At 37.6% G+C, this 13,464-nt stretch overlaps 2 protein-coding genes across 2 annotated transcripts in view; one reads left to right on the top strand and one right to left on the bottom strand.

Annotated features, from left to right (window-relative positions):
* Positions 1-13,464, top strand: part of LOC137277829 (tubulin-specific chaperone cofactor E-like protein) — a 191,534-nt gene that overhangs the window by 152,657 nt on the left and 25,413 nt on the right. The window lies entirely within an intron of this gene.
* On the bottom strand, positions 256-10,052 carry LOC137277824 (protein disulfide-isomerase A6 homolog). The gene is made up of 12 exons (XM_067809780.1): positions 9,871-10,052; positions 6,906-7,053; positions 6,510-6,567; positions 5,990-6,116; positions 5,764-5,882; positions 4,618-4,839; positions 3,936-4,082; positions 3,395-3,552; positions 2,887-2,959; positions 2,299-2,384; positions 1,972-2,068; positions 256-1,414 (listed from the first exon to the last, which is right to left on the bottom strand). Exons 1-12 carry the CDS (start codon positions 9,875-9,877, stop codon positions 1,346-1,348), a joined length of 1,311 nt encoding a protein of 436 aa, XP_067665881.1. The 5' UTR covers positions 9,878-10,052; the 3' UTR covers positions 256-1,345.

The raw sequence follows: 13,464 nt of genomic DNA on the forward strand, positions 1-13,464 counted from the left end.
GTAAGTATGTAATCAATTGTGTCCAGACAATTGATATCATTACAAACTATTGCCTGATGGTGCACATGTGTTATGACACCACAGCCAAAATTCCATCACAGAATCTCATACTAAACAAAACTGACCTGTCGGTGCCTTAAGAGTTTTACTAGCACTGATCAGTCAATGTTTCTCTTTTCAAGGTGTAATACATGAAACTAACCAGCTGTTGTTATAAATAGGTTTATTATTGATGAAACATGTACATGAACAAAATAGATGCAAATCTGTTATAATTATTCAAATGTTCAGTCTTGAAGATAGTGTACATTGACTACTTATGAACAGATAATGGATTTATGAGACCTTAACCAGTTCTAATTCTCAGCTAAGTTATGCAGAATAAATGAAGGATGAGACTGGCTTTTATTAACAGAAAGATAGACCTGAAATCTGATGACACTTTTCTGTGTCTCAAAAGAGAAAACTGTCCACTCAATTTCGTTGTCACAGTAAGAGTGTACATGTTTTCGTGCAAAAAGTGTTTTGAAACATATAAACCCACGGAGAACAAACCAAATTTTGTACAGCTGAACATCAAACTATGTTGAGTGACATTCTCAATACCAGTTCATTCACATAACCATCAGACTTCTGAGGAACTGAACTGTAAATTCTGGACATCGTAACCTTTTTGAAACAATAGTACCATATTGTTCGCACACAATGTTACAAGAAATGTAGTCACGGTGTTGAACATCAAGTTTTACCAATCTTAAGTACCTTCATCTGTGCATGAAATAAGTAATCTGTGCTGTCATTGATCTAAAATCAGATTCAAAAACAAAATCAAGAAATAACAAATGTATAACCTGGCAATTCAACAGCTTTACAAATTGCACCGAAGAATTAAAAGCTGAATAGATTCATTTCACAATGAACAACTGAAATATTCATGAAACTGTTCACACAGTTGGTAGGTGATGCTTCAGTAATCAGCAAACTGAAATGGGCACACAGTTTCACACATATTCTAGCATTCTCAAACATTCGATATATTTCTTCACACACGTCATCCAAACAGCCTTATGTATCAGGCTTCAGTTTAGCTGCATAGAACCTCCTTTCATATCACGAAAGCAACAAAGGTCATTAAATTAATAATTCATTCAAATATTTACAGTTGTCAAATTTATGTATTTCCACAAAACTGTTTTCTCTGTTCATAATTTTCTCATGTCAGTTGAATGCAAAGTTAATTGAATCGTGAGCAGAATCATGGATTTTCCCTGTAGCTTGGAGTGTTGGCTGCAGCTGCATGTTACACTTTCATATCCCACACTGATTGTTTCCCTTGACCGACACATCACAATTCATCCTTGTCCAAATCGTCTAGTTCTACATCGCTCAGATCTATATCATCTTCGACTGGGAGCTGTAACGAAAGCAATTCAACACCTTTAACAATACAGTAACATTAGATTTTAAAAACATACTAACGTGTGAGTTAGCGTGTTTTTGTAAAGGGATTATAATAAAAAACAGGATTTGGCCTAAATCGGAGAAATATAATGCTAATTCCTCAAATATTGAGTGAGTGAGTGAGTGAGTTTAGTTTTACGCCGCACTCAGCAATATTACAGCTATATGGCGGCGGTCTGTAAATAATCGAGTCTGGACCACACAATCCAGTGATCAACAACATGAGCATCAATCTGCGCAACTGGGAACCGATGACATGCGTCAACCAAGTCAGCGAGTCTGACCACCCGATCCCGTTAGTCGCCTCTTACGACAAGCACAGTCGCCTTTTATGGCAAGCATGGGTTGCTGAAGGCCTATTTTACCCCGGGACCTTCACGGGTCCCTCAAATATTGAGAAGTCATAACAGATGTAAGATGGTTTTGTCACATACAAGTAACAAATCTGTTTGAGGGACAAGTCTCAATATTCTATTTTATTTTAGGAGAGTACATAAAGTGTGATTTTACCTCTCCATCTTTTCCATCCCAGGGTTCTGAATCTACAATAGCAGGCAGCTTGGCATTCTTGATCGGGGCTGTGGATCCACGGCCATATGAAAGCTCCCTGAAGACAGTACAAGTGACAGGTTTCAAAAAGATGTCATAAGTTACACTATGGAAAGTACATGCTATCATGACCCAGATTAGAGTCAGTATGAAAGAAAAATTGTTTGCACTGATAGAACAGAGCCCATGAGTTGTCTCAAGGACATGGCAAGAGATAGGCATCACAGACAGTCTCAAGGATGTGACTCTCTTAAGGATGTTCTTCATTTGATGACAAAATAATCTCACCTGAGGAACTCATTTATTCCCTGTTCACTGAATGGTCCCTTTAGCAGGGAGTACTTCATCTTGCGGCTGTTAGCAGCAGCCAATGCCTGTTAACAGAAAATTATTTCATATGTTGTTTTACTTTTCCAGTTACATGAAATCCATCAGTCTGGACTGAGTCATTGTTTGACACATGGCTTGTTGGTGCATCATCCAATCACTGTAAATTTTGCCTGCCTTAAAACTGAAGACAACATAAACTCAAATTGTAAATTATTGTATATCAACAATGGGATCGTGTATGGAATTAACAGAACCTGACTCGAAATTTTTAAGGATATTAACATCAATGATCGGGCCTATCTTTGCGCTAAGATAGTTGTAAGTTCATGTTAATGTATGGCACTTACAACTATCTTAGTGTTAAGAGAGCTTCCAAATCCAGCCCTGGTTAACACCAAGACTGACTACTTCAGTTTGGTAACTGCTTCAATATCACCCACTCATGCAAGCACCATCACCAATCCTTTTCCATCCCAAAAAGGATTTCCGTAACATTCTGTTCTAGTAGTTCTAATGCATATGCAATGCCAAAAACATTCAACTTACTGGGTATCCAAAGCCACCAATTCCCAAAGCTTCTTCCATGGCTGTCTGAGCACCTGCCTCGGCCCACACCCATCTGGGGGAACAATCAGATGCTAACTGATAACTCACTTGAAATAATGGAAATATTGTTTATCATGGTACTTACACAATGTCATAATAAGATTTTCAACTATTGTCCAGAACAGAAAACTTAACATGTACTAACTTAAAACATTAACATTAAGAGGCAGATTGGTCACCTTTAATATCTCACTGTAGTTGATTCTAAGTTCTAAGCCTTACATCAAGTAGAGCATATCAGGTACATATTTTGCAAATTTAAATATATATGTTTTGTGTTCAATTTGCAGTGGCCTCTTGAATTAACCTACTAATTATAGTATATTGCTAGCCCACCAGGATACAATGTTGCAGTGTAACAAGGAAACCCCACTCAAACACTGTCGACTGACTCCATAGACTTTCTGCTCCATCTGTCTCTGATTGGGTCCATCATATGTGTACTTACCCCCATTGATTTCTCTTGTACTTTTCGCCGAGTCGTGTGAGAATGGAGATGTAATCATTGCGGCACTTCGACTGACAGTCAAGAATGTGAGGAAGGACAGCAATGATGCACAGCTGATGGTTCTCACAATTGTCCTTCAACACCTGTGCATTCGTCACCTGAACAGCAGATTGGTAGGTGTCAAGGAATAGTCCGAAAAAGTTTGAAAAGACATAAATCATCCTTTAATTCAACTATTAGAGAAATTATGCTCCCTTCTAAAATATCTCTATGACAACAAGGTACTCACAAACAAAACATATTATCCCATGCCTATCTATTAGCCTTATGAAAGACTTTCAGACAGACAGGGAGATGAATTAAAAGTACTGGTAATGTATCAGGATAAGAATCATATGATACCCACGTTATCCAGCTACCCATCATATCTAAGTCTGACTGTCTTGTAAAACCTCGACTGAGGATCAGCTGAATCTGGGAGTACAAAAGTGTATTCCACCAGTATTCAATGACTGTTTAGTGCTTGAGCACCTCCTCTTACCTGAACCACTTCAGGAGGAGGGACATTGGCTGCAGCTTTTTCTGTTGCCCAGGCGATAATGTCTGATGCTGTGCGACCACCATCATACTCTTCTGCACCATCCTTCTTACCACTTGGGAACATCTTGATGGTTGGGAAGCCTTGAATCTGTCAAAGTTAATTTCCATTAGTTATCTCTAAGGTGGGTTCTTCATATACCAGAGGTTTTATAGACTTATAAAACGAGGACATGTTATTTGTAGCTGGATTCCAGTGTTGCCATGGTAAGGGACACCAGAAGAGGACAAAACCACTATCATACAAATGTCACTCAAGTCTGACTTGTAGAGCTTTGTCACCAGTAATATTAAACCCTTCTGGATGAAAACCCCCAACAGAGACAGAAATCTGGATACAGAATTTACATGGAAGTTTACACAGTGTTTATGATCTTGACATTTAACAGAATACAGAAAGAAGATGACAATGCTTTCATTGTACAGACCAGGGCCTAGATTTTTGAAGCTCTTAGTGCTTAGAAAGTCGTAAGCTAATGTTAGTGCATGGCATATACAGCTATCTTTGCACTAAGAGAGCTTCAAAAATCTAGGCCCTGGTCAGCAACAAGAGCTTAAACCATGACAAAGCAATTATAAACAAGTGCAGGTATCAGTGTCTAAAAAGTTATAACAAAATCACTTACTCCGTATCTGTTTGCCATGACAGTGTGAACAGTTGCATCAAGAGCTCCCAACTTGACCTTGCCCTTGAGAGCGGTGGCAGCTTGAGCCCAGTGAGGGGCAAGGTTCTTGCAATGTCCACACCAGGGAGCAAAGAATTCCACCAGCCACATATCGTCACTCTTCAGCACCATCTCCTCGAAATTACTGTCTGTCAGCTCAATCACATCATCGGGGTTTCCGGGCTAGATGGAGATGACAAGTAGTTTTAGTACTGTAACATACTGTGCTGTCCATGATCATCTATCGTAAAATCTGTCCATTACCATCTACTGTCAGCGCTGTCCATGACCGTCTGCTTTAGTACTATCCATTACAGTCTACAGTCAGCTCTGTCCATTACAGTCTATGTCAGTACTGTCCATTACCGTCTACTGTCAGTTCTGTCCATTACAGTCTACTGTCAGTACTGTCCATTATGGTCTTCTGTCAGTGCTGTCCATTACGGTCTACTGTCAAGGCTGTCCATTACAGTCTATGTCAGTGCTGTTCATTACAGTCTACTGTCAGTGCTGTAAATTACTGTCTACTGTCAGTTCTGTCCATTACTGTCTACTGTCAGTGGAGTCCATTGCCAGCTACTGTCAGTTCTGTCCATTACTGTCTGTATTAGTGTTGTCCATTACAGTCTACCATCAGCACTGTCCATTACTACCTACTGCTTGTGTCAAATATTACAATACTGTCAGTGTTGTACATTGCAAGATGCTATGACAGCCATCTGTCAAGATTATATTTAACAGTGATAATGCAATATAAAACATTCATAAATAAACTGTATTCATGGAATTTCAGTCTGTCCATTGAACATACAAGACATTAATTAATGGCTTTCAAAACCTTAATGCAGACAATCAACATGGAGATACAAGATGGTCATGACTGGTTAAGTAGTCAATCATTGGCAGGGTACAAAATAGATCCCTCACTGCCCCATCCAAAGTATCATTCAGTGTCTCATTACAACATCTTGTTCAGAAAAGTACAATCAAAAGAACTAGGACTGAAGTACCAACCACAAATCTGTCTGAAATATGACACATAAAATAGGAATAAGGTACCAACCACAAATCTGTCTGCAATATGACACATAAAATATCATATCTAACCTTGCCACCACTGCCGCCACTGCCACTGCCACCACCAGACTTGCCACTGAGACGGGCATTCACAAAACTTTTCAGCTGACTCAAACCTTCATTAACGATACTCTGGGCATCACGACCACCTGACAAACACAAGGCAAATCAACAAATTCATTCAAGTCTGTCGCAACAGATGTTTCACAAATCATACCAACTTTTCACTTCAGAGTCATTTTGCCTCTGTACTTACCATTATAGTCAGAGGGACTGTTCTTGTTGGCACCAAAGATTTTGATTGTTGGGAAGCCACGAATGCCATATTGACCTCCGAGACTCTTGTGTTCATCAGCATCAACAGCAGCCACTTTCACAACCCCCTATAACAAAGACAATATATATATACCGTTAGTCCAAGTGCTGGCTTCTCTACGGTCATCTCGATTAAAAAATACTTTCAGTGACTATAGCTCTTAAAGGCACTACTTTACACCACACTTCCCTAAAGATGAACAATGTATTTCTCTCAGTAATACTATCAGCCCTCAGGAAAGCTACTAAAAAATGTATTCAAAAGACTTCCACTTTTAATGGATATAGCTTTCAATGACATCCAAATAAGTTTAATAGACCTCAGACACTAGACATCAATCTGAATATTTCCTTATTTTTACCATTATTTGTCTGACATAAAATCAACTTTAATACATAATTTTACTATGCCTAATTGGATACACTCACCTAGCATTAAAAGTCATATCAAGGACACTCACCTTGAGGGCCTTTGCAGCCTTCTTCCACTCTGGAGCTAAGTTGCGACAATGTCCACACCTACAAATAAGTAACAAACATGTTAACAAACCTAGCTGTCCAAACAATAACACTGCGCAGTATCAATGAAATGACCCACTGAACATGTTAATTATAGTTCATAATAACTAGTTCCATGAACTAAAACATACAGCTAGTGGACAAAAACTTGTTAAGTTTCAGTCAGTTTGTTTCTCAAAACAGTTTACATTAGTTAATTCTGATCCTTCTCACATATTCAACCAGTGACATGACTGAAATGTAAACTGATGCAAGTGAAAAGTTTCCGCTAGTCTGATGCATTTTGATTTGGATTAACATGGTTATGATCTTGTTTCTGACTCTGAAAAGTCACTCACCAAGGAGCATAAAATTCCACAAGGACAATTCCATCATAGTTTTTCACCTCTTTGTCGAAACTGGAAGCAGTCACCTGGACGACATCATCTGATGGGGAGTACAGGCAGGACACTGTCGCCAGTAGCGACACTGCATACAATGACCAACCTACAAGACAAACAAAACACTTCATGATTGCAAGGATACGTATCAAAGCAACAACTACAATAAAAACTGCCTGAGGCACAGCACGATGTCAGCTACAGAAAACATATATAGCATGACTACCTGTAAACATCACAGTCATATTCAGGAAATGGTTGATCCAGGACATACATTTACACAATAATCAATCTGAAAAATCAATGTCAGCTACAGAAAACATATATAGCATGACTACCTGTAAACATCACAGTCATATTCAGGAAATGGTTGATCCAGGACATACATTTACACAATAATCAATCTGAAAAATCAATGTCAGCTACAGAAAACATATATAGCATGACTACCTGTAAACATCACAGTCATATTCAGGAAATGGTTGATCCAGGACATACATTTACACAATAATCAATCTGAAAAATCAATGTCAGCTACAGAAAACATATATAGCATGACTACCTGTAAACATCACAGTCATATTCAGGAAATGGTTGATCCAGGACATACATTTACACAATAATCAATCTGAAAAATCAACTTCAGTTTAGCTAAGTGACACTAAGAAAGACTGATCCCATCATCAGTGAACTACATGTACATTTTACCACTACAAAGCAATAGGATTTGATCAACAGCAATTGTTGGTAAAGTTGCATTTCCAATGTTGGCGTCTCTTTGTAATGTTAGGTTAAATTCACAAACATTATCCCATTCTAAAGTAACATGTACACCAAATACAGTTAATATGGGAGTTGTATTAGAAGTAAAACACAACCTAAATAACATATAGAGGCACATTAGAAGACAGTCTGAAGTGATGCTGGTCTTAGACACATAATACTTTGGTAAATTTCTGGGTAAGTCTGAATATTGACAACCTGTAACCATTGTTGGAGATTACTATCAATCATCATCAGTATTTGGCATGGAAGAATCGACCCAGGAAGATCTGGATTAGAATTTGTTTTCCGCAACCCATGCTTGTCATAAGAGGCGACTAGTGAGATCAGGTGGTCAGGCTCACAGACATGGTTGAGACACATCATTGCCTCCTATCTAGATCAATGTTCATGCTGTTGACCACTTCATTGTCTGGACCAGATTTGAGTATTTACAGACCACCACAATATAGTTAGAATATTGCTGTGAAAGACAATAAACCTACATAGAAGAGTCAGTTGCATATGTAGCTTATTCACCTTGATTTTGAATTGCACTTCCAGCCTATGGCCATCAAAATCAGTGTATTTAAACATATAGCGTGTTTGCCAATAAAAACAACCGAATACTTTTGTAAGTTATATGTTTGATGTGGTTATCTGGATACAGTAGTGTTGATGGATGATGTATTAGGGCCATATGCCTCACAATTTCAGCTTATGCCTTAAGCCTTATGTGCTAAAACAAATTCTGTTAATGTCACTTTCCATCAGCAGTGAATTATTGGATTACTAATAATTACAAATAATTACTGTTTAGAATATCTGACTGTGTTAACAGCATGTTAACTCTTCAGCTCTTGAATTACTTTCGTGACACACTGTGTTTGTTATTGTTATAGCTATAGAATAACTTTTTGATAAATTTTTAATCTCTACCTTGGTTTTTCATCATCAGGAATGCATTAATGCAATACATGTTGACTATTTGAAGCTCTGAAGCACCTATATGCAAATAACAACGCACATTCCAAAGCTCAATCAGCTCACCTAGCACTACTCCTCTATAAAGGTTTCTGCTTGAGTGATTACAGCAAGGGAGTAGGCATTTCATGAAACCACACCTTTCTCAGGTTTGTGAACAACAACTTACTTATTCTAAAGTAAGTTTGTGTAAACGTGACAGAAACTGATGAACCACAAACAAAGTGTCTTAAATGGACTGGTTATAGATACAGTATGGCAGTTATGCCCAACTCTGATCAGAAGCATGTTCTGCAACAACACAAACAGAAGAGGCACTTGTACTGTAATATAGGTTGTGATTAACACACCAAAGCTAATTATTCTGCACACTCTTGTGTTCAGTCGTCTGATGAGAGAACTGAATCATGCTCGAACTGAAACTGTAATGTCTACATCAGACACTATTGCAGAAAGATTTAAAAAATAATCCGAACTATTGACATAACTGCATAATATACAATGAGTAATTCAAAACAGCTGAAAATAGTCTTTTTGAATGAACCAAACACAGTTGAATATATTGGTGCAATGCTTACTGTATAGAATTAGGTAAAGCAATACATGTGTTAGAAAAGATCTAATTATCAAGTTATCATGTCATCATACACTTATACTACACATAAGAAGTTGACGAGCACACCTGATTCGTCCCTTTTAACTCAAGATAGTCAGTCATTACATGACAAATTTACCAACCAAGTGAGAGAATTAATTTTTTTCACATACTTTTGAGTTGCATTTAAATATTTTGATTTGCCATGTAGAGTTTGACAACTTGTCCCAAAATTGTAAATCTGATGGACAAATGTTGAAATTAGACAGATGTTGTCTGCTGATGAGGCCAATAAATGTCCAAGTTTCATCAAAATAACCAATAGCCAGTCGGTTGCATTGACCAACATCGCTGGGTTCAACTTTACGAAAATGTTTATTCATACCAGCTACTTACTGATTAATAGTATTAGGACAGTATCATTTGAAAACACGTTTCAGACATGTAACTCACGAAAACTGGGGACAGACAATAATAACACCTATTGGTGCCACTGTTGGCACTGCCATCATGTCTACAGAAACCACACAGTTGGGAAAATCTTGAATTATCGTTAGGTGCATTAGGTTATAAATCACTTACCTAACATGTTGTGCACGTCTATCACCAACTGGTTTTGCGAGATTGAATGAACAAATCAATACGATTGTATGTATTTTGCGTGGAAACGACCCACGTTGACTGGGCTCGCCAATACCGGTCGTGGAGTTTTCTGATTGGTCAACAGCTGCAGTACGTGTCAAATATAAGCCGGTACTTTCCTCCAAGGGAAGCAACTCTCCCCATCACACTATTCGCTCGATAATGTCATTGTTTGAATCCATTTACCGTATTAATCATGGTAATTACTTCATCAAAAAAACAAATAATGTTGTATAGTTATAACAAATATGCACTGATACGAAACGAAATATAAATTTCTTGCTTACTCTAAATCATCTTTCTCACCAAGTTATAAATTATTCAAACATGTAAAAATCCGCTTTGTTAAACTTTGAAATAGAGAGACGTGTGCAGTTGCGTAGTAATTTATATTTGGCCTGTGCGTCCGAAAGTTGATTTCAGCAATATTCAAGGACTAGATCGATTTTTTTTTAATGCTTATATTTATTCATGCATTCATTAAAAACAAGTTAACAGAATACGGCGATGCGATGAAATTTTCGAATCGTTTGATAAAATCATGATTGCAAAGGAAATTCCTCCTCATTGAAGTAAGCGTGTATATTGGCAAATATACTGTAAAGCGAAGTGCAGTTAACACGTATACTTTGTATACTGGCAATACTGTGCAGCCGAAGTCTGAAGAACCCGGTGACACTCCTTTACAAGACATACAATGACGTCCATGCTTCTTGGAGGAGCAGGGCATAATGAGCACTTGATGAGCAGAATGGATAACGATTTATTACGATATTTATAGTAAACACATCGAACCGGAAACTGCCAGTCCGACGAGGGAGTGAGTATGGTTTTACGCCTCTGTTAGCAATATTCAAGCGATATCACGGCGGGTACCAGAAATGGACTTCTCACATTGTACCCATGTGGAGAATCGAACCTGGGTCTTAGGTGTGACGAGCGAACGCTTTTACCACTAAGCTACCCACTGTGCGTCCGTCTGCCCCGACGGGGTTTTATGTTTTGTTGCTCACATACGGTACACTGGAGTTTCTGGTCACCATGGTTGTGACACGTATGACGGTATCAAATCCTGTGGTTATACTAGCCGCGCTCAAAGTCACTGCAACCCCATTCCATGTCATATAATATTATGAGGATGATACCACAGGAGTTATTGTATAAGTATTTGCATGAACTTTGCCCATGGATGTAATACTCGAACACGTTCATATATTGTTATTATCGTATTTCCGAGAATGTCCATTACAGTATCCAGTACATTTCTCACTGGGCGTAATGTACGTGTCTCTTAAGTTGCAGTCATGGAGCTGGTTCATCAGATAACATTTACGCCGCTGGGATGTGCGCCCATGCAGACAAGAGATTGCTCTAATGTCTATGCACAGATTAAAAGAAAAGAGATTTGACACCCTTCAGCGATATACTTACAAAGATGAACATAAGGCTTTGCGTGTTTATTTTCGTGATTTAGGTTTCACATTCCATGCAATAGAAACTGTGTGTTGTCTAAAACTTAAAGTACACACTAACGCACACACAGCCATATATTCAATATTTCAAAGTTGAATGTAGATATCGCTCCATGTCTTCGTCACTCTGTTTTCAGTTTGTCACAGATTGCATTTAATCATTAAGTTGTTTATCATTTGTTTAATACACAGAAAGCAGTAATGCTTGGGACTAACCAATTTTCATCCAAACAGATTCCATAAGACACAAAAGGAAAACAGCCGTAATAATAAATATTCTAGAATCGATCCAAGAAATGACTCAGGGCCAGGTGTTTATTCACAGACTGGGATTGGGAAACGGCATATTTTGTACAATACTTAGAAAACACATTTGTACAATACTTAGAAATTTTCACCCAAACAGATCCCCTTGGACACAAAAGGAAAAACAGACCTGATAATTCTAGAATCGATCGATTGCTACCCAGGTGTTGGTACAAAGCTTGAATGAAACTATAATTGGTATATGTATAAACTCTTACGAATGAATGTTACCAATTAACATCAACTCAGAATTAAACTATTGATTATGCCTTTGAAAATGATATTTAAACATAAAAACGATCAGGAAATTGTTACACATGCACAAAATCTATACTTATTAACGATGTCAACTTCAGACTGAACTGTCGCGGTATAAACGCCCAAATATATAACACGGTATAACGATGTCGTGGTATAAACGCATCCTGATATAACACGGTATAACGATGACAAAGAAAGGGGTAACCTATTTAGTTCTGATAATGAAACACATGAATAATACTACTGTATGTCTTTGTTTTACTACTACAAATGCTAACGCTGCTTTTGTTCTTATACTTTATTGTTACTTTATTGCAAACAAAATGTACTTTATTGTAAACAAAATGTACTTTATTGTAAACAAAATGGCAAAGGCATGTTGACGCATGTTCTGCTGTGATATGGGTTTAAACACGTCAGTTGCTCTGGGAATAACACGTTTTCACTTCCTGATGGCTGTTTGGTTGACATCCGTACTATGAAAATTATGAAAACTGGTACCTTGACCTCTGTAAAATATTATTACAGCGATCTGTATATGTTATTTTTCCTATCATGCTGTTGATCACTGAATTGTCTGGTCCAGACTATTTACAGACCGCCACAATATAGTTGGAGTACTGCAGGGTGCAGCATAAAGCTTAACTCACCACTTAATTGTATAACGCAAGAGTTTCGCAAAATTGGAATTACTATTTATATAAATTCGTCGTGTTGAGCTTGTTTTTTGGAGTTTAAAACGGACTAAAATACCATTTGGTGAGAGGTATAAATTCAACAAAATTAACAACATAAGTAACTTAATTGTGGCTAAGAGCGCAAAATGTTTCTATGTGATAACGTTTATTTGTATTTTTCACTCCGCCTCTGTTCTGCGCATTCCTCTCCCCTTACTAAAATAACCGTACATGATACTTTAATATAAGTCAATAATAAATATACAATACAAAATATCTAAGCAGATGTATTGATTGTAATTAAATCCCAACTTGAGCTAGAATATTACATAGCTGCATGTACTTCCGTATCAGAGTTCAACAATGTAATTGATACATGCAGCTGACACCTGGATATGGTGATACAGGGTGAGTGACAGACGATGATACGTATCTCACACGTGGGTCACAACGCCGGGGGCCACAGGTGATGACACTGGGTCAATGGAAATAATTACACCAGTTTAACTGATCAGTCAATTTGATATGTATTCTGTCTCAGTCCCTAAACATTATTTTCCCGAATGCTTAGTCATCACGATGCTATTATTAGCAACAAGGCAGATAAACCTGACAAAATACGTTAGGGATACTGATATTTCTATGCAGGGCTCCAGATAAGTTTTCAAGCAATTGGGTATTTACTCCCAAGTCTGTTTATGTATAAAGTAATTGCATTTTGTGTACTCCCACTAGTTTAAAGAATCGAGTACTTTTACATTTGAGTTTCTTATCCTTATTTGGTAATATTACACTGTTAAGTACATAAACACAGATGC

This window comes from Haliotis asinina, chromosome 3 (assembly GCF_037392515.1).
Source record: "Haliotis asinina isolate JCU_RB_2024 chromosome 3, JCU_Hal_asi_v2, whole genome shotgun sequence".
Classification (NCBI taxonomy): domain Eukaryota; kingdom Metazoa; phylum Mollusca; class Gastropoda; order Lepetellida; family Haliotidae; genus Haliotis; species Haliotis asinina.